The following is a 22,537-nucleotide window of genomic DNA, read 5'->3' on the forward strand; positions in this document are numbered from 1 at the left end:
GGATTTGATAGGTAGAATGCTCTTTCATAAGTTTCCCTCACACCTTTGTTGGTAGCTAATAACACAAATGGGCAAAAAGCACATAGTTTTTAAAGTGGAACCTATAGAAGCTAGTGGTGTCTAAGATGCTCATGATGTGCTTCTGGGTTCTTCTTGGCTGCTGCCTTTAACATGTGGCTATATCCTTGGCCTTGAATCTCTAGTCCAGGTGAATCCCTGGTTCTTTCTCTGTGCTTGGCTTTCATTTGAGGGTAATTCAAGGTAGAGAGTGACAGTTGCTACAGTCAGGAAGGAAGGTGACAGACAGAGGTGAGGAGAGAGGAAATGTATAACCCAAATTGTGGTTCTTAAATGTATCCTGGTAGCAGTCATGGTTAGCTGCATCAGACCTGCAAATGAGCAAGCCAGCTACCATGCTTGCATGGATGGGTAGATCACCTCTAGGTCCTATCACATACTGAGCTGCTCATGACAGTCATAGCTGTTTGCAGAGGGGGACTCAATCTTTGTCGAAAGTGTAACCACTGGTTAGCTTCCTATGCTGCAGTGGATAACCCCGAACCCACGCACATGTGGGTAGCACTAACCGGACAACCAAAAGACATGAAGTTTGGAGGAGGAAAGGGAAGGTGGTCTGGGGGATAGATATGATCATATTCCATTGTGTACATATCTGACATTCTCCAAAACTTTAAAAATATAAGTGCAGATGAATGCCTATCTTCTCTGGAAACCATGTCAGACCCAGGGAAGATGACAGTGAATGTTCAGTGTGTGGAATCCTGCAGGTTTTTGGAGCCCTGCTCCCCAACTGCCCGGTGATTTCATTTGTTCATGTTATCTGGGTGCACACCTTTAATCCCAACACTTGGGAGGCAGAGGCAGGTGGATCTCTGAGTTTAAGGCCAGCCTGGTCTACATAGAGACTTCTGGGATAGCCAGTGCTACCAGAACTACATAAAGAAACCCTGTCTTAAACAAATAAAAATAACAAGATCAAAATGGCCACAAACCACAACAGTATTAAACAAACCTGTTGGTGTAGTTTGTATTTTCAGATTTCAGATCTTTCGTCCTTTATCAAATACAGATTTCACGAGTTGGAAGGACCTGACCCACTTTAATGGAGACTACTACACCCCACCCCCAGCCCAGTTAGTGGCAGGAATTCCCAGGTCTGGGAGTGCAAGAGCATCTGTCAGGCCTGCTGTGCTATAAGTACAGACATGTCTCTGGATTAATCCCCAAATCTAGGTCATGCGTTTTGAAGCATCTGGTGGCTAAGGAGAACAGAGAGTGAGAATAGTTTAAGACTTAGTGATTATTATTGTTTTATGTGTATGGGTGTTTTAACTGCGTGTATGTATGTCCCGAGTGTGTGCCTGGTACCCATAAACGCCAGAAGAGCCATCAGATTTTCTGGAGCTGGAGTAACAAGCCGAGCCACCCAAGTGAGTGATGGGAACCAATCTGAGTTCCTCTGTAATAGCAACAAGTGCTCTTCCTTGATGAGCCATCTCTCCAGTCCCCTGTTCTCTGCCGTGATCTTCTGAGTGACAGAGGTGGTTTGCATTTAGGATTGTGAATCGTCGCCTGCTCTCATTTTATACAGTTAAAACAAACAAGCAAATGACACGCCCTTTTATGTGCCTGTGCCGAATTACTTTTCCTGGAAGTAATGTTTCCACTGAGGGACAAACACTTTGAAAAGTGCAATGAAGCCGGGCGATTGCTCAAGCCACCTCAAGGTGCCAGAGCCCCATGTCTTAGTCTCTTAGCTCTAGAGCATTTTACCACCAGCCTCTACACTGGCTGGCCCTCGCCCTGTCAGATGGTTGTATAGATTGCTGTATGTGCTCTGGTAGACAGCTGCTGTGGCGCTGAGGACCCCTCCCCACCCCCAGCATTCCTGTGTGTCCTGCCCCGGGAAACCTGAAAACAGTAAGAGGTCTGCTCTTGAGGACCGTCTCACACTTCCCACTGTCCTGCATGTTTTCGTTTGTTTTTAAACAGGCCAACCGGCCACCAGCCAAGCTCAACTTGCTGACCTGTCAGGTGAAGACCAATCCCGAGGAGAAGAAATGCTTCGACCTCATATCACGTAAGTTCTTTGGCGTGAGCACTCAGAAGGCTGTTTTCAAGTGACCTGCCTCGTCTTTCTAGTGCTGATTGGTGGCTTGCTGGTCTTCAGGTTAGAACTGGCCTTTGAAGCCATTCCTGTTCCATCTGCTCTGTAAATTGAAAGCCGCCCTCTCCACTTGAGCCTCAGCTACTCCGTCGGTAAACAGATTGCTCTCAGCCCTAAAATCTTTTCACCTGCCTCCTACAAATGCCTGTTTGGCTGTGTGGAGCTTCTATAATTTATTTGTGAGATGTTTTAAATGAGATATCTGGGGTCAGTGAGGTGGTTTAGTGGGTTAATGTCCCTTGGCTGCCACGCCTGACAATCTGCGTTTTATTCCTGGATCCCATTTGATAGGAGGAACAAATCTATTCCTGCAGGTTGTCCCCTGACACCCTCTACACACACACACACACACACACACACACACACACACACACACACACCATGGTGCATGTAAGTGCCCTCCCTACACTTCCCCCAAAATAAATGTAATGAGGTTTTTGTAAAGCTCAAAACAAAAATGATTAGGTTTTTCAATATAGCCCTTTAACTTTGGGTTGTTTTTTTTTAAAGTTGTTTATTTTTCCCACTACAGAATTTGCATTTTTGCTCCTGTGTGTTTCTCTTCTTTGTGGTATTCACAAAGGAACTGCCATAACCAACAATTACAGAAAACATTTACTCAGAACCTTCCAGAAACAAGGAAGAGGCTCATGACATCTTAAGGAAAATATGATAAATACCTTTTGTCCCCGGTCATTGTGCGTGACATGATTATAGTTCAGGAAAGGGTGGGCCTGTCTTCCCTCTGAAGTGGTGTCCCCAGCAATTCAGCACAGCAGTTGAGCTTACACAGAGCACTAGCCTTCGGGACCTAGGCTGGTGGCATGTCCTTTCAACCCTAGCATGCCATCTCATGATCTGATTAATTCTTCTGAGCAGACATTGAGACCTCAGAGCCAGTGTGATGTGATTTAACACACACGGCCAATGGAGAGGTCTGGTCGAGCCATCTCCACCACCTCTGTGGCAAATACTCCTCACTGGGCTTCAGTCTGCAGACCCGCTGAACTGAGTGGCAGGCAGGGCTGAGCCAGGTGACAGGGGAGACGTCTGGGGACTGTTGGCCATTTATGCAGGGCTAGGGAGATTGCTCAGTGGGTTAAAGGAACAAGAGAGAGAGAGATTGAGAGATTGTGTAGCTCCTTGTCTTCTCAGTCTGGTAGGTTCCATGTGTAGCGAACCTTACTCTCAGAATCACATCTACAATGTACAATGCTAAGGCTTGACTGTATTTTAAAATGTGACCACTGCCAGGTCACCTGCCTCTAGACTGTAACCAAAGCTTGAGTTAGAGGGAGAAAATGTGATGGTGCCATTAGGTGTCTGCTGGTGGCTGGAGATTTTCAACCTTTCTTTTTTTTGTTTTTTTTTAAAAATAAATTAGTAAAGTAGCATGTTAAAATGATGTTACCCTGGGGCTGGAGAGATGGCTCAGTGGTTAAGAGCACTGGCTGCTCTTCCAGAGGTCCTGAGTTCAATTCCCAGCAACCACATGGTGCCTCATAACCATCCGTAAGGGAATCCGCCGCCCTCTTCAGGTGTGTCTGAAGACTGTGTGCTCATATACATTAAATAAATAAATAAATAATAAATCTTTATACACACATACTCATTCTTTTTTAAAAAGATGTTGCCCTGGGTGTAAGTTCCCCTGGGAACAGTACTTGGAAGCTCTCTGAGCCTGACTAAGCTTCAGGCACCATGCTGAGGTAGGTGCAGCACCTCCTCAGCCGTCCTTCAGAATGGCTAGTGGGTTCTCAGCAAGCACCACAGCTGCAGAAGCAGTCACCCCAGAGCCTTTCTCCTGCGTGTTCTCAGCTCATCAAGGCGGCGTGCACATAGGAAAGGCACACAGACGCCTGCGAGGTGTGAATCGTTGCATCCTGAGGATGAAATGACTATGTGTGAGTCTGGTTGTGCCCGAGGGCAGTCACGCGGATTCACCACCACCCCACTGTTGACTTTGTGGCAGCTTGAGGTGCTCCATGGCTCTTGGCTACAGCCACCGCTTGCTGTTTTGGCCATGTGGAACCCTCGTTATGCTGAAAACCTGTCTTACCCACTTCTGCTTGGTTGTCGAGGGGCAAAATTAATTCCAGTCCTACCCACTTTTCAACTCAAAGTGAGATTCTCAAAGATGATTCCTCTGGGAACGTCTGGTAGGAACGCTTTCTGCAGAGCTGCTAGGGCTTCTTGTAGGGAAACCTGAAGTTATCGGTGAAATGCACTGGCTAGAGAAAGCTCTTATGTGGCTGTTGTCCTGAGATGGCGAGAAGGCTTCGTGGACCTGGTTCCTTTAGTGCCCTATTCTTTCCTCTGGAGCGAATGCCATCCTTGAGCTTAATTAACATAGTTGAGTTACTGGAGAATCAAAGATGAACCAGGAGACATCAGGTCAGTGAGTCTAGCTGCACCCTAGGAGTCACCGTGCTGCCTTGAGCTACTTCCTGCAAGGCCCTCCCCCACTGTGATCTCCCACTCCCAAACAGGGGCTTCCATTCAGATCAAGAGGGAACATGCTCCTCTAGGGGAATCAGTCTGCAGTAAAGCTAGTCCTTTTGGGACCTCGTCCAGTCTTGTGCCCTCAGACTGACTCTTGAACCATTGTCTTTGAGCCACACAGGCATCCTAGAAGGACAGTGGTGGTTAAAATTATGAGATAACTTGGCCAGTCTCCCAGGCAGGATGGAGCTCAGAGGGCCTTGGTGGCATGCCTTTCTACAGCTCCAAATGCTTCTCTTGTGGCAGAAGCTCCTGAGTACTGCCCTGTTTTAGGTGGATTTCCAGAGAGCCTGCAGAGAGGGCATTCTTATTTGGACACTCTGTGCAGAATGTCCTCCCGTTTCTCCAGTGCCCAGTCAGATTACTGGCAAAATTAGTCAGCAGTCAACATAGCCACACCCAACCTGGCTGTCAAGTAGCTCAGTGTGTGCCCAGAACACTGACATGCCCTCCAGTCACAGCTTCCTGAGAACTCTGAGGTCCATTTGGCAAGTTCCCAGCTTGAACTGTGGACCGGCCCCTCTGGCTCTCTTCCTAGGAGGCTGGACGGGACTGTGAGGTGCCCGGGAGGAAAACGTGGTCATGCCTCGTTTCTCACTTCAGTCTGGTGCAGTCCAGTGTTTGTCTAACTTGAAATAGTTCTCTTTGCCTCTGTTCCTCTCTTCCGTGACTGATGGGGCATAGACAAGTGTTGCCTGACTCCCCCTGGTGTTAAGATTTTAAAGCAACAAAACCTCTGCTCTGAACTTCACTTGTGTCTACACTTGACCCCTCTTGATAGTTGGCCCCAACCAGACAGCTCATCAAGAGTCTTTCTAAGACAGGGAAAGAAAAATACTCCCTGTCTACTCATTATATTGTTAAGAGCATTTATTTATGTGTGTATGTGTTTGTTCATGTATGCATGTATGTGTGCCTATGTATGTGTGTGCATATGTGCATATGCATGTATTCCTTTGTTGTAAGTGTAAATATATCTGTACAATTTAGCCAGTATTTATTACTAGAGAAGTATGGTGCTGTGAAATGATACCCAGAATGCACCGGTTTTCCACTCCTGTCCTTGTCCTGGTGCTGTGATCCCCTCCAGGCCCCATGCTGCACTTAGATTATATTTAATCATGGCTCCTAGGGGTGCACTTTCTACTGTCTTCCCTTGTTCATGCTGACCTTTGTATGTTTTGAACACTGCTGCCCAGTGAAATGTCTGTCAAGTCAGGTTTCTCCTGTGTTAACTCCTACATCGAGGCTGTGCATTTTTGGCAAGAGTAGCACAGAAACTAAGCTGTCCCCTCATCCACCCCTCCTGGAACACAGCCCTTGAGAATGCTTATAAGACACTGCAAGCATCTGATGAACACTGTGACACTTCCCTTTTTCCCCCTTAAGGTCTGTTTTTTTGTTTATTTATTTATTTAATGTATATGAGTGCACTGTAACCATCTTCAGACACACCAGAAGAGGGCATCAAATCTTATTACAGATGATTGTGAGCCACCATGTAGTTACTGGGTTTTGAACTCAGGACCTCTGGAAGAGCAGTCAGTGCTCTTAACCATTGAGCCATCTCTCCAGCCCTAGAATTTCTGATACAGAATTAGTTCTTTCCCAAGGAAGCCAGAACACAGCTAAGATAATGTTTTCCAGAAAAGGCTCTTGTTCGCCCGGGAATTATCTGTGCCTTTAGTCCTATCACTCAGAAAGCAGAGACAGGCAAATCTCTTGTGAGTCCAAAGCTAGCTTGGCCTACATAGGGAGACACTGCCCCAAACAGTAAGACGGGGAAGGCTCTTATCAAACTTGAACAGTTCCTTTTGGGGGATGGCTCTGTAATGAGATTATAGAAATTTTCGGAAAACTGCATCTTTTAGACTAGAATGGGACAGGTTGATAAATTTGCATTACAAAGTCAGCACACACATGCAAGCAGGCAGAGGTGCAAGCACGCATGCACGAATGTACGTATGCACATGTACAGCCCCATTGCTTTATACGTTAATCTGGTAGAGAGCACATATTATTCCTGAGGTAATGAGCCACACAGTGATAAGTCTCCCTTGTTATACAGATGACAGGACGTACCACTTCCAAGCAGAAGACGAACAAGAATGTCAGATGTAAGTTCTGTGGGTGGGGCTGGGACCAGGGTGGGAGTGGGCGTGTTCACCCCCTCCCCGCTAACACTCCGCACTGCTGCTGTTTGCCCAGATGGATGTCTGTGCTTCAGAACAGCAAGGAAGAAGCTCTGAACAACGCGTTTAAGGGTGATGACAACACCGGAGAAAATAACATTGTGCAAGAGCTGACCAAGGAGATCATCTCGGAGGTGCAGAGGATGACGGGCAATGACGTTTGCTGCGACTGTGGGGCACCAGGTGACCCGGGAACCTAGCCCCAACCCCAGCTCTAGGGCATTCAGATTCCAGAGATGCCTGGAATCCACCCATTGATTTTTTTCTCCATTTCTCATTCCAAACATGAAATTGGTGCAACTCAGTCTGGGCTCAACCCATTACACAAATGTTTAATGAACTGTGCAGAGCGCAGTGGGTCACATTGGTGGGACGTCCCTGCCTGCTGGGCCCAGGGCAGGACCATGGGAAGACAACCTGGTGGAGATGAGAAGATTAAAGCCACAGCGTCTTTCGGGCAATGAAAACGGAAGGACGCAGGGGTAGGGAGGTGAGCTGAAGGTCACCAGTCTCACAGGCTCTGAGGGGCTGTGAAGACACAGTGGGACTTTTGCCTAGGATTTACATCAGCCTCTCTGTCCTACTTAGAGGACTGTTTAAAGTAACTTTCAGGTACAGTCTGACCCGGGAAAAGAGCTACAGACTGTCAAACAACGGAAATGAGCCACGGGTTCCCACCTGTCTGCCGCATCTTGTATTTGCATTTTGATAGAATTTTTCAGAGGGTTTGTGTTAATATACATAGTGTCTCTATGGATATTTGCAACTAGAACCTTAAAGATGGAGGAATTGACATTTCAGTTAAGATTGGAGAGGGCTAGGGAGTCAGGATCTACACGGTAGCTTTTCTGAATGCTTGTTTGCTGAGAAATGTCGCTTTCTGTTCTGTGACAGTCACCCCCACAGTGGAGTGGGTAGTTAAAGGTACTATTATGTTCCTCAGTTCCTGGTTTCTATTTGGTCTTAGATCTATTAGAAATGTCTTTGTGGAAGCTGGAGAGATGCTTCAGCAGTTAAGAACATCGACTGCTCTTCCAGAGGTCCTGAGTTCAATTCCCAGCAACCACATGGTGGCTCACAACCATCTGTAATGGGGATCTTATGCCCTCTTCTGGTGTGTCTGAACACGCCTACAATGTACTCATAGATACTTAAAATAACTAACTAATTAATTAATAACAATAAAAAAAGAAGTATCTTTGTGGTAGGCGCAGAGGCAGGGAGTAGAGTGCCCAAAAGGATAAAAACAGTGAAGCTTACTTACAACACCTTCATTAATCCCACCCCCAAAAAGAACTCTGCCAAGAAGAGGAAGAACAGGAGGAGGAGGAGGATGGAGGGGGAGGAAGACGATACACTGATACATTGCTGTAAAATGCTAAGAAAGCACAGATGGTGTGAAATCTGCTGTTATTTGAACGTGCACTGTTCCCCAGAGCAGGATGCACACAGATTAAGTGAAATACCTGTGAACGTGGTGCTAGTAAGATTTACTAATGTGGGTACAATTAGTGTGCAGGTGTGCATGTGTATGTGCGTACGTACGTGTACTGGGGATTAAATTTAGTGCTTTACGTGTGCTAAGCAAGCTCTGCACCTCTGAGCAAAAGTCCCAGTTCACAGTATGCTTTTAAAGATTTGTTTTTAGAGTTGAGTGTGTAGGCCTAAGTGAGTTTGTGCATACTGCACACGTGTAATGCCCAGAGAGGCCAGATTAGGGCATCAGATCCTTTGGAATTGGACTTACAGATGGTTCTAAATAGTCACACGGGTGCTAGGCATGGCACTCTAGTCCTGTGCAAGGTTAGCGCTAAGCCCTTGGAAGGGTGCTTAAATAAGGAAATGAACGAGCCATGTGGGGAAGGTGGAGCTTGAACTCGGGAGGATGCGGGGCGGCCATGCGCTCTGTACTTGCTAGCAGCACGCCCTGAGCATTCAGTGAGACGACAGTGTGTAAAAGTCCTCTCACTTCAGATGTTCACAGCGCAGTTGACTATTACCACAACCTGATCACAGCAAGGCACAAGCATGGGGTGTGTGTTCTGTCACTGTTGGCATCTAGAGATCTTATCTGTCCATTTGATGCTCTGCTTTGGAGAGTTCTGCTCCTCTGTTCTGCAGTGTGGCCGGGTGACATGCAGTCACTAGGGTTTGGAAGGATAGGAGTTGGAAAGAGAAGGGCATCTTGTCACTGCTTGTGGGTTTGGTGTGATTTTAGATGGCCGGGGTGCCAGCTGTGTCAGGGGTGCATTCAAGGCTCCATTTTCAGCAGCCTGACAGGGAGAGACTTCTGCCTCCTGACTGTCCTCTGATGGCAAGCTCATGATGTCCCCTTTCATTTGACAGACCCCACGTGGCTCTCTACCAACCTGGGCATCCTGACTTGCATCGAGTGCTCTGGGATCCACCGGGAGCTGGGGGTTCATTACTCCAGGATGCAGTCCCTGACCTTAGATGTACTGGGAACGTCTGAGCTTCTGGTAATTAGATTTAGAAACTCATTGGTAACTACTGACTTCCTGATACTAGTGATCAAGGGTGTGTCTTGTTACATGATATTGTTCCTCAGTGCAGAAAAGTGCAAATGATCACAGGCAAGGAGCACTAAGGCTGTGTAGGAGTCTTCTGAAACCTCCAAAATGATATCTGGGCCCCCCTCCACCCCTTCATTAACCAGGCATGGAACCCAAAGCCCAAGGTCAATAAATGGTTTACTGACCCCAAGTCATCAACCAGTTTCTGACAAAACTGTACCCATCTCTTGCTTCAAACCTCCATAGTCTTCCTGATCAGTACTGTTCCTCTCAGAAACACTGGCTTTGCTCTCACTTTTCTGGGTCACTGGTAACGTGGATGCTTCGTTACAGAGGGATCAGAAGATGGAAGCATGTTTGGAGAAATAGCTTTGGTACTTGACACCGCAGGCCATCTGAGTCACAAGCCCATTGTGTACTTGCGTGGGCTTTGGGAGACACTTCAGCGTTCATGGTTTCCGTTTGGAAAGCTGTGCTCAAAAGTCTTTCCTGAGAGGACTGGGGTGTTGGGTAGCAAGGAATACGTGGGTATTGATTGCCATTGATTTTAATGTCAAGAGCAATAATCATAATAGAACATCAATTCACACAGAGTCCCTCCCACGGGGCAGTAAATCTTCCTGACAACTCTGAATCCAGTGTCTGTATTCCTGATGCCTCTGACTATCTTGGGGGATGTTTCCCTGTCTTTCCAAGGCATTCCTTGTTCGATCTTGGAGGCCGAGAGTGAGGAATAGCTAACGTAGCTCCTGGCATCTCAGACTGCAGCGTCCTTGGTTACTCACAGCTTCAAAATGAAGCAGATTCAGCAGGTCCCCCGATTTGTTTTTGGTTATGTGCGTGGTTCCTGCTGCTGAGACACTGGCCTACATTTTTGAGGTGTACAGCATCTCTGGGGAAGCTGACTGCGGCTTAGTTTTTAAGTGGTCACATTAAATTCTCAAGGAAACAGTATCTCAGCAAACACTGCAGCAATTTCAGCCTTCCCTGGTCTGCTTGCAGACATGTCAAATGATGTGAGATGGTGGGTTATTTTGGAAGCCCTGTGTATGTGTCCGCTCATCCGATCTCTGACTCAACATCCATGGTGTATTATCCCAATGGAAAAGCTTTGCCTACAACACCCATTAATGTACCCCCGGTTCTGCACCCATTCAGGTGACACACTAAAAATGAGGCTCCCTTTAATCTGCCTTAGCTCATACTCAATTTTGAGGCTCCCGGGACACAAATTGGCATTTGCGGTGGCTTGTCTGGCCATGTGGGAAGTATGTGAGTCTCATCTGTCCCTCTCCAGAGCCCAACAAATATTCAGCAGCCAACTGTGAGGAGCAAAGAGCCCCCGATGAAAGCCTGCCTATCCCCCTGGTGTAAACACCTCTGTGGTAGCTGGCTGCAAGTTACTCTTAGGAATTCCTGACTGTGGAGATGGAAAGGGATGTTGAGTAACAGTGTTCCAGTACAGATCTGTCATATAAATATGATGCATGTAGGCAACTGCAGTCATGGGTAATAGTGAAATACAGTAAAATTTAGAAATGATGAGATTTGTCCTGGTTTGTTTTTCGGAACAGGGTCTCACTCTGTAGCCCAGGCAGTTCCTAAACTCAAATTCCTTCCTCCTTTTTCAGGTCCCTATGTGCTTAGAATTCAAGTGTCTGCCAACTGACATGCCCAGCAAGATAATGAGCCTTGAGTATTTAATATCATAGTTGTTGACATGATTTATCATGCGTTTACATAGTATAATTTTTAACGGTAGCAGTCTAACAGTTGTCTCAGAATCCCTAGACATCTAGTAATCAGCTTTCAAGAGCTAGTTAGAGCCCTGCTCCAACAATGACTACTTAAACATGTCTCAAAAAGTGGGCCTGGAGAGATGCTTCAGAAGAGGGCGTCAGATACACCCAGCTGGAGTTACAGGAAGTTCTGAGATACCGAACGTGGATGCTGGGGATAAGACTTGAGCCTTCTGTAAGAATGGTGGGTGCTCTTAATGGCCAAGCCATCTTTGCATCTTACTTTATTTTTACTTTTTAAAGAAACCTCTATAAATTCAGACCAACAGTGGATGTATTTCTTTTTTCCCATCCACCTCGAAGTTTCTGATATTGGTGTGAGGTGATGATTTTTGCTCCCATGTTGCTGCAGCTGGCACTGCTGGGCATTCGTCTTGTGCCCATTTGCTGTCTCGTGTGTTTGGGCCTCAGGACTGTGTTCCTTCTCTCAAGTTACTCGGGCTCGTTCCATAGCATGTGTTCTGTCCTTGAGACGGACCAGCATCTCCGTGTTGGTCTCATTCCATGCCCTGCCCCTTTGCTCTCTCGTTTATGCAGAGCAAGTCTGGTTTCCCAGCTTTGCTGTTGTTGGGGAGCCGAGAGTTTTGAAATGACCCGAAAGACACAGCCAGCCCAGGAGCAGGGCCTGAGTGTGCTTCCATTTTCTCTTGGGCGCCATGTTCCTGTCCTCCAACATGACTGCAGTGTTTTTCTCTCCAGAGGAGCTCTTTGCTCAGTCCTGTGGGTTGTCACCTGGGCTGCAGTTTCCCTGACGCTGTGCCCTGGTTGTTTCTCCACTTTAATGTGTTGTTGTTTCAAAGCATACTTCCCGTGTTGACGGGTCGGACCTGGGCAGCATCTTTGTAGGTGGCTGGTTAGTAATTGTTTCTACTTCCTGCTTTTAAAATAACTTCTCGTTCAGTGAAGTGGAACACGAGTGGGTGGAGGGTTTTTTAGGTTCTTTTGGGGAAGTTTGACACCCAACCCCTTTGGCATTACATACTCTAGTAGGCTTAGAGCAACCTGTGGGTGGTGACCTCTTTGGGGTTGTCAAATGACCCTTTCACAGGAGTTGCCTAAGACCATCTGCGTATCAGATACATACATTAGGATTCTAATGGTAGCAAAATTACAGTCATGAAATAGTAACTAAAATAATTTTAAGGTTGGGGGTGACTATACCATGAGGAGCTGTATTAAAAAGTCACAGCATTAGGAACTGTGAGAACCACCAGCTTCAGTAAACCTGGTTCCAGAAACCTGTGACAAGCCTAGATTTTAAAGAAATTCATTTTTCCCCTAATACTGAGGAACACTATAAGAAGCTTTTTTGAGGGTATGTGTGTGTGTGTGGGGGGGGTGTCATCTGGAAAACTATCTTACCTACTAGGGTTCTGGTATGTGATCCATTTCACTATCATAATTGGAAGTTAATAAAGAAAACCTCAGTGTTTTGAGGCTTAATTTAGAGAGAGATGTGGTGGTTCATACCTGTGATCTCAAAATTTGGAAGGCTAAAAACGAAGGTTGCTGCTACTTGACACTAGCCTGTGCTACCCAGTGGTCCCGGGGCTACCCTGGGCTGTAGAGTAAGACCCTGTCTGAACAGAATAAAAGGGGGGAAAAGCAATTGAGTTTTAAAGTCTTCCATCACATTGGAAGGATGTCAGGAAGCCCAGGGAGTTGGTTAGCTGACTCAGCTGTCTCTTAAGGCCTCTCTCTACTGCACTGTCAGACATCAGGGCTGGTCAGCCGCAGCCTCAAGCCCTGGGAACTGCTTCTCAGCACTGGCATTTCGCTGACATTCAGCTGAGCCACTCTGGGTAGTGACCGCAGTTGCTCATGGCTCTGAGAAGTTATAGTCAAATTATAGTCAGCTGCCATCCATGAATCATGTTTAGGCTCCAGGCATTAGCATGGCTGGTGTGTGTGTGTGTGAGTGTGTGTGTGTGTGTGTGTGTGCGTGTGTGTGCGTGCACCTTTTTCTCTGGCCTAAGTGAAACTCAAGAATCCAAAAAACTTGTTCGTGTAATGCACATGTTATAACTCCTTAAGATCCTTGGACACCACAGGCTGTGTGCAAACAGCACTGAGCTGTTTTGACCTACAAGTAAAACCAAATTCCCAAGCATCTGTGTATGTTGTCAGACACATTAGAGAAATGGCAAGGTCCACACAGATGTTAGGCTTGTGAACTCCCATCCCATCCACTAGATATTCATACCCCACCCTTGTTAATACCCCAGCATTTCTTGATTCTGCCTGAATAAGTCACTGTGTTTTCTGGACCCTCATGCACATGTGTGTCAAAGTGTATGACATGCCTTCAGGCCTTCCATTCCTACTGGAACAGAGCTGGGGGTAAACAGGGAGCAAGTTAAGGCAAACCAGAACAGATATAGACTACAGTCTAGCTGTCAGAGGCCCAGATGGCTATGTGGTGCCTGTGTGCAGAAACTGTCCCACCCCTGGGCAGCTTGAGGATACCAAGCCTAGAGGAGAAGCAGGTCTCAGGATACTGACTCAGTGACTCAGTGGGACCTGAGAGACTCAAGAGAAGTCTCGCTTCCCCCACTTCTGGTTTCTGTCCTCAAGTGAGGACAGAGAGGCAGGAAAAGTTGATAGCAAACAGGAAGTTTGCACCGGCCAGTCCCAAACTCTAAAACTAGTGTCTAGATAAAACCTCGGGCCTTGTGGCTTTATGCAGCTGCTAAAGTTTATAAAGGCTCCATTTCCCTGTTCTGGGCATACGTGTGATTTTCACAGAATCTTCTTGGCCATGAGCATGCCTGGACTTGGGGTCTTGCAGGGGTGAGTAGGAGCGTCTGTTGCCACACCCCCAACACTGTGACACTTTAAATTTATCTTTTCATGTTTTACTGTTTGTATATAAGCGTGTGTGCGCCACGGTGTGCATGTGGAGATTGCAGGGCAACTTTCAGGAGTCTTTATCTTCCATCCTTGAGAAACAAGGGTCGTTCTTGTTTCTGTCAATCTGTATATTCTAGCCCAGGCGGCGCGTGGTCTTCTGGGTAATTCTAATGTCTGCCCCTCCCATCTTGCCATAGGAGTGCTGAGATGACACCTCCAGCACCTCCAGCTTTGATGGGTTCCAGGGATCAGTGTCAGGTTGTCAGTTCGAAATTCAAATGCTTTCACTCACTGTGCCGTGTCCCTGGCCCACGATGCTATCCTCCCAACTCCCTACTCCCCCTTTCCTCCTTCTCTCTTCCTCCTCCTCCCCTCATCTTCCTCCTCCTCCCTCCTCTTCCCTCTTCTCCTCTCCTCTTTCTTTTTAACTTTGTTTGTTTATCAGTTTGTCTCTGTTGTTGGACTGATCCAGTAAAGAATAGTATGCGGTTCGTGCCCAATGCCCAAAACAGCTAAGGAGCTTAGTTACATGAAGGGCTCAATGTGTGTTTTTGAGGCAGCATGAAGAATTAAGGCTTCAGCTTCACTGCCTGAAGTGATATTGTTGGCCCTCCTCGTCAGTGGGTTTACAGTCTACAAATCCAACCAGCTGCAAGTCCAAGTTATTTAAAATGGGTGCTGGAGAGCTGGCTCAGTGCTGAAGAGCACTGGGACTTCTCTCAGGTACCCTGTGCCATGGAGAGCCTGTAGTTTTGGGTTTGTAGGACGGGCTCCTCCAGCACTCCAGCAGTTCATCGATGGGGTAGATATTGGGGTGGGCCAAGTCAAAGCCCTGATTCTGGGCCTGAGAGGTATCCGAGCTGTTCAGCCTGCCAGCTCTAGCTCTCACACCCATGGGCCGGATCACCAGCAAACCCCCCAAACCTGTCCCACGAGGCTAGGTGCAGTGCTCACTCCCCTGAGGGCTGTAGCCCGTGGGGGACATGGTTAATTGTCCCACTCTCAACACTGCCATGACACTGGGGCCAGCTCTCCTACCTAGGTGGTGAAGGATGGTGTGTGGGGAGAAGTGTGTCTCAGCCTGGTCTTTGATACTGCCCAGATGACGAGAGACAGGGCTGACTCTCCTGAGCTCACTGCACGAACCATGCCCAGGGCCAGCTCTACTCTGCTGCCCAGAAGTGCAGAGCCCATTCTCTTGAGTTCTGTAGCAGGTGAGGGACAGGGAACAGTCTCCTGCTCTCATGACCCCATCAGGACCAACTCTCCCTCCTGCCATTGGTGGTAAGGGAAAATGGGAGGGGAAGGGATTCCTCCCTGGCCTATGCAACCCCACCTCAAAGCAGACAAGAGTCAGGACCATCTCACCAGCAACCCCCTGCATCCAGAGCCAACTCCTGGTCATGGGTATCTCTGCAACATCACTCACAAGCTGGTGCAAAGAAGGCTATGGGTGAAAAAAATGTCTGCAGGGAAAGCAGGTGAGAATGTAGATCACCATGGGTCGAATTCCTGCTCCTCCAGGTCTGTGGTGACTGTCGTCCATTTTCCACAGGGTCCTCGGCAGGTCATCATGCCGTGCTGATACAGTGGGGCTTTGCGTCCTGTGCTTTTTCATTAAAAGCAAACCACTTTATCACGCTATTTCTTAGTGGCCATTAAATAAATCATCAGATTGTGAATAATGGACAGCAGTGGAGGATATTAATAATTGAGTGCTCTGAAATAGACTTCTGTTTTTGCAGCTTGCCAAGAATATTGGGAATGCAGGCTTTAATGAAATCATGGAGTGTTGCCTACCGTCTGAGGACCCAGTCAAGCCCAACCCAGGCAGTGACATGTGAGTATCAGGCTGGCTGTTCTCTTGCCCTTTGCCTGAGCCCTGTAAGCAGGGGAACAGGTCTGGGGGTGTTGTTGCTTCCTGCCACCTAAAACGGTTGTTTTCATCTTTAGTCATTTCTATGTGTCTAAACAGAAACGAGGCATGGCTGGTTTTGTTAGGAGTTGGATACAGAAGACAATAGGGTTATTAGCAACCACACTGCATGGGAGAAGGCATTACTGTGAGGCTGGCTCGCCGCTGCTATGGACCCCGGGCCCCCTTGGCACTGTTCTTCCTCTCTGTTCACTTTGCTAGCATGGTGAATTATGCCCGGCCCTCACAGACAGGCAGCCATGCACATTCTTTGGACCAGTGTCCTTCCAGATGTGCAACCTGTTGTCTCCCCCCAGAAAACCTCTACGTGTGTTTTACCGTTGCTACAAACTGTGTCTGAGTAGATGTTGTACTTCACTGGGATTCCAACTGGCCCATTGCTGGAGAGTATACATCAGGGATTCCTTGTCAGCTCTATCAAAGTTTTCTTTAACCACATTGGGCTTGAGGAGGTAGACAGGGAAGCGCATCCTGCCCCTCACACCTCATTCCTGAGTCTTTTCTTTTTTTTAAACATGTACGTGTATGCCTTTTTTTTTTTTTTCAAAAAAAAAGAAAAGAAAAAAAAAGGAACTAGAAGAGAAAAAATGTTTTGCAGTCTGTAGGCCAGACCACATTTCACTGGGCTAGGCCAAAGTTGAGTTAGTAGTTTGGGTTGCCCTAAAGGACACTGAGTGACAAGGGACAGGGTCTTTAAGATCAGTTTTACAGGTAGTGGTAGTGTACAGAGCTTGTGTAAAACAGAACACTTAAATTTTTGCAACTGTCCTCTTTGGGAAACTGAGGGAGCAGACATGCAGGACCTGTATTATCTTGTACTCTGATTCACTGTGGGCATGGAGACATTCTGGAGGGCAAGCAGGAAGGAGACTTATCAGCTGTTGACTCTCTTCTTGGGCATCGAGTGTCATAGACCAGCCAGTACAGGTCTTAGGTTATGTCAGTTTATGTATGCATCCTGTAGTAAGCAAGCATTTGTGGCGTAGGGTTTGCCTGAGACTGAATATCATGGTTATAAAGCATTGTCTTCCTTGTATGAAGTTGTTCATTTCAGATCTGACCCGGAGAGCCATTAGGATCCCACGTTCTAGGCCACAGGATGGGGCAGGTTCTTTGCCATCTGAATCTAAACCTCAGTTTCTATAATAAAAAGGGCAGGCAAGCTGACCACCTCAAAGAGGCACTGGGGAGCTTAGAAAAATGGTTTACACTCAGTCTTGAATGGTATTGGCAACAGTCTATGCAAGTGCCCTGACTGCCTTTGAGAAAAGAGGACCCCTTGTGATTTAGGCTTCTTTTGTGACCTACGGGTGCACAGTGCCTTTCTGGACAACTGGAGGACCCTATCTAGTGAAGGAAATGTCATGGTCCACTATGGCAAGCGAAGTGACAACTGTTGCTTGATGCTGGCTTCCTCTGGTGTTTGTCTCACTGTCTTCTGGAATACTACAATACCAGTCAACATTGAACAAAGAGTATAGTAAAATACATTTACGAACCAGGATTAGGGGCTGGAGAGATGGTACAGCTGCTAAGAGCACTTGTTGCTCTTGCAGAAGACCTGGGATCAGATCCCAGCACCTATGTGATGGCTTCAGCGATTTAGAACTCCAATGTTTGAGGACCTAATGCCTTCTTCTGGCCTCTGCAGGCATCAGGAATGTCTATGGTGCAAATACATATATGCAGACAAAATACTCAGACACATAAAAACAAATAAATCTTTTTTAAAAATGAGCAAGATTCCTTATGAAATTGGGCATCTGTTTGTTTGAGGGGCAATTGATTCTAAAAATGAATACCACCTCTCAACACCCGGGCTCAGTCAGCTCTGAGGCACACACACACACACACACACACACACACACACACACACACCTTGACACTTCTCACAAGGAAGTTTGCACTCTGTTTCTTCAGAAATGAAGGCAGGTGGCCATCACAGTGGTGAGAAGCCGCTCACCGCCATTCTTCAAGCGACATAAACTTCACGAGCAGGCATGGTGGCTTATGACTGTAATCCCTGCCATGGCAAGGTTGAGGCAGGAGGATTATGCATTTGGAGCTAGTCTGGACTACACAGTGAGTTCTAGGTTAAGCTGGGATACATAATGAGTTCAAGGCCAGCATGGGTGGCATAGGGACGCCCATAGTCTGGCTCCCCGCACACAAATGAAAGAAGAGAATTTATTGTATGGCTCTGTGCTTCCAGCAGCTGCCCCTTTCTTGTAACACTCCATCACACTTTCCAGTATACTTGGGTTTTCACATACCGTTCTACAAATTGCATTTCATTCATTCTCTGAATTTGCCCCCACAGCATGCTGCTTGCGGTGGTTCCGTAAATATTTAATGGCTCAACAAATCACATAAATAGCCCCAGCTCCACGCCTGCCTCATTCAGCGAACATTTTATTTCTAGATTTGATTGAATGAGCTGCTTGCAGCTTGGAGTAAGCACACACCATCTTTAACCATATGCTGAAGGGGGAAACCAAAGGCACCCTCTAATGGCCTGTGAACCCCCAGTTGAGAGTAGAGGCAGACAGCATGTGTGACTGGGCCACCCAGAGGCCAGATAGCATCTGCTCATAGAGGCAGACTGTCTCTGAAGAAGCAGCAGGAAGCCCCCACCCCCAACAGTGCCAGATGGATCAGTATGTGGTGTCACGTTGCTTTTCTCCACACATCTCAGTCTATACATTAAAAAAAAAAATGTGGAAAACACACTAAATGGCCCAGTCTTATCTCAGTCTATCTCAGAGCAACCAGAGTCAGAGTGGCTCACAGAGATTTGCCCATGTTTGGGTTAGAGCCACCTTCAAGGGACTCAGAGCCTAGGATAGATGAATACCCATTTAAAACAACAGCAACAAACCCACCCCCCCCCAAAAAAAAAAAAAAAACCAAAAACCAGAATAATTCCATCACTTTAGAAACTGAAGCTGAAGTATTGGGAATTTGAGGCCATCCTGGATTATATAGTGAGACTCATTAAATAAAAACAAAACAAAACAAACAAAAAAACAAAGCTTAGGGCTGGTGAGATGGCCCCATGGTTAAGCATGCATACTGCTCTTGAAGGTGACCTGAGTTGAGATCCCAGCACCCATGTAGTGGCTCCCGGGCTCGACTTTTAGTTCCAGGGCAGCCAAAGCTTTTGTCCCACCTTTTAGGCAGTAGGCATGCGTATGTGCAGGATAAACACCCAATACACATAAAACAAATAGGTCTTAAAAAGCAAGAGCCAAGGCGAGCGACGCACCCTTGTCTATTAGGGGTCACAGAGAGTGTCCCACATTAGTCACTGAAAGTACACCGAACTTGACAACTATCCTGTCACCAGAGCCCATGGAGTTTAAGGCTTCGAGTAAGTTCCTCATGAAGGCTATTTCACTATGGTCTGGTAATTCTTAAAAGTCCCACACCAGAAAAGATCTCCAGCTCTGAACTGGGCCGGCCAGGGCCTATGCCCATGGGCTCAGGAAGCTACCCATTTTTCTCTGACAGCCTCAGCATGCGTATCTGTACTGTAGGGATCAGTGAATCAGACTGTCTCCACGATGCTTAGTACCCCGTGGACAGATTGATGTGCTACATCAAGGCTTGAGTCTCAAAGCAGACCTGGAACTCTGTAGACTGGGACTACACGTGAACAGCATGGAGACTGATTGAAGTGACTGAGTGTGCCCTGCCCACACGCTGTGGCATGTTCTAGAGGATAAGCCAGGGACCTCCGTTCTGGGTTGACCGACTGTCTCCAGCCCCTCCCCCCCTGTTAAACCAGCTTCACCTCTGTGTGTTCTGCTCCCAGAGAGCTCAGGCAGGTTTAGGAGTCTTCAACTGCCACTGCAGGCAGGGTAGCTGGGGCGACGGGCAGAGAACCCGTGGGAACAAATCCTAGTTAGAGCAGTTAGAATTCAGATTGGTCAAGTGTGGGCCTGGGCAGTTCCCTCTCTGGTCCCTGTCCTCCTGGAGATTGGCTTGGTTAATCACTCGCCTCTTGATGGCAGCTTCTAGGAGTATGGCGGTCTGCATCTTACAGCGCCCATGTTGCAGGCCCTGGCTGAGAGAAATGCAATCTGCAGGCACCGGTGGGATGATAGGGAGCTGTCCCCATCCATTTTTCCCTAGAAGGAGAGAATGTCAGTATTGTGTGTCAAAACGCTAAATAGACCTCAACCCCTCACTCCTCCACCCCAATGTCTGCCCCTGCCGTTTGAGGGTTTGACATCTTTGTCACTTAATTTATTCTGATTCCTCGCCACACTGATGAGTGTGCACCTTTTAAGACACCCATGAAGACTACAAACAACAGGGTAGAGATATGGCTATCAGGTAAATCGGAAGGCAGACAAAGTGCTAGGGAGAGCTGGAACAGAGAGCAGGTCAGATGGTCAGCCTGTCTGAAGAGAGGCTGGGGACCTGCAGGAGGAATTCGGATGACAGCAGAGAAAGATCTGAGCATGTGGGTAGAGGGATGTGAGCAAGCCAGGCACATACATGGGTTTGGTGTGGGGTCTGCAGCTGAGAGAATGTAAAAAAGCCACACATCTGGCTTCTGTCCTTAAAACTGGGTGAGCTTTGGTACTTCTGATACTGGGAGCCAGACATGTCTCTGCTTAAGGAAGGCACCCACAGGGCCCCAAGAGGCCAGGCCAGGGTTGTGGCTGATGGATGGATGGACAGAGACCCTCAGCGTTTGACCCATCAGTTGTGTCTGGTTTCAGGATCGCAAGGAAAGACTACATCACGGCCAAGTACATGGAGAGGAGATACGCACGGAAAAAGCATGCAGACACGGCGGCGAAGCTCCACAGCCTTTGCGAGGCCGTCAAGACCAGAGACATTTTTGGGTTACTCCAAGCTTATGCTGATGGTGTGGACCTGACAGAGAAAATCCCACTGGCCAATGGGCATGTAAGAGGGGCTGCAAAGGATGGGAGATGCGGGAGGTGTGTGGCGAGTTATTCTCCGTGTCACTGCCGGGGAGGAAGAGGGGTGCATTTTCTTTTCATTCACTTAAATAAATGAGTGGGTTAAATGAACGTTGTCATAACTGCTTGAACCACGAGTGTTTTAATTTGGGGTGTTTTTTAGTTGTGGAAATACTTGACACGTGGTGAGAGCTTAGATGGGACACAGCTGGCTGCTGTTGCCGTTAGACCGTAAACATAGACGTGATTTTGTAGTTTCGTCATTGTGCCTCCATTTTATCTGTTAGCCGTCATCTGAGCTCAGGTGTGGAATTTTCCGCTTGTCAGAAAGTTTAGGGTTGTGCTGCGTTTTGTGTTTGTGACCTGCATCCAGGACGCCCAACCCGTTCATATGCAATGTTACTGTGATGTACAGCACAGCATTTTGATATATATTCACACTGCGGAATGACAGGTCATCTCATGTACTGAGCTTTTATCATGGACACATTTCGAATCTACTCAGCAATTCTGGATGTATGATTTAAATACATGATTAACTACAACCACTGTTATACAACAGTACCCATTCATTCCCCACCCACCTCATCCCCCCTTTTTTTGAAAGAGTCTCACTTTGCTAGCAATCCTCCTGCCTCAGCTTCCTGGGTACTAAGATTATTCTTGTATACCATTACACCTAGACTAATTCCTTTCAAACTGAACCTTTGTATCTTGGTTTGTTCTTTTTTTTTTTTTTTTTTAAGATTAATTTAATTTTGTGTGTATGCACTTGAGTATATATATATGCACCACATGCATGTGGGCATCCTCAGAGGCCACAAGAGGGTGTCAGATCCTTTAGAGCTGGAGTTACAGGTGGTGGCAAGCCTCCCAGTATGGATGCTAGGAACCAAACATGAGTCCCTATAAGAGCAGCAAGTCTTTTAACTGCTGAGCTGTCTCTTAGCCCCATTGGTTTCGTCTTAAGCCAGAAGTGTAATGCCAGGTTTTAAAGGAAAGCCCATCTGAGGTGGAAGGGAAGAAAGACATCCTCGGATGCCTGAAACCCTAAGAAGATTGTCCCTACCATAAACAGGTTTAGCCTCTCATTCGTGTGGGAAGGTAGTCCCAGAGCCTCTCTAAGGCCACGCTGAGGAGTGCTGTGGCAAGGACCATTTTGTAGTTCACACTCTGAGTGTCCTCCCAAGGGGATGGGTAAAACGCCTTCTCTGGTCTCCAGCTGTTGCTCTTGGGATCATGTCTGGGTTATACTGTTGGTACCTAAGGGGCTCTCTAGTCTCCTGGCCTTCCTGATTGAGTCCTGTGGGCACATAGTCTAGATCCAAAGAACCTCCTGGTCTTAGGATGGGGTTCATCATCATACATGGTGAGATGCTAGGTAGGGTATCATGTTTGCATCCAGAATTCTAAGCTACGCTAGATCCCTTGAGTGGGAACATCGTAAGGTGACACCAATTTCTTCTGGTGACACAGGCTATTCCTAAGTATTAGCCGGTGCCATTTCTATTCTCTCAGAAGAAAGCTCCAGCCCCATGTCTAGAGCAGCATGGACCCACTACCACCAGAGGACTGAGCAGGCAGGACCAGTGAAGAACG

At 47.2% G+C, this 22,537-nt stretch overlaps 1 protein-coding gene across 2 annotated transcripts in view; it reads left to right on the plus strand.

Moving 5' to 3' along the window:
* The window catches only part of ASAP2 (ArfGAP with SH3 domain, ankyrin repeat and PH domain 2), a 156,162-nt gene that overhangs the window by 111,683 nt on the left and 21,942 nt on the right, over positions 1 to 22,537 (plus strand). For both annotated transcript variants that reach the window (XM_080938356.1, XM_080938357.1), the window contains exons 12-17: positions 2,014 to 2,101; positions 6,759 to 6,807; positions 6,899 to 7,065; positions 9,229 to 9,362; positions 15,811 to 15,905; positions 20,732 to 20,921. In XM_080938356.1, the coding sequence (XP_080794482.1) occupies positions 2,014 to 2,101; positions 6,759 to 6,807; positions 6,899 to 7,065; positions 9,229 to 9,362; positions 15,811 to 15,905; positions 20,732 to 20,921 (723 nt within the window). The remainder of the gene's footprint in view (positions 1 to 2,013; positions 2,102 to 6,758; positions 6,808 to 6,898; positions 7,066 to 9,228; positions 9,363 to 15,810; positions 15,906 to 20,731; positions 20,922 to 22,537) is intronic.

The sequence above is a fragment of the Micromys minutus genome, assembly GCF_963924665.1.
Source record: "Micromys minutus genome assembly, chromosome: 1".
Lineage (NCBI taxonomy): Eukaryota > Metazoa > Chordata > Mammalia > Rodentia > Muridae > Micromys > Micromys minutus.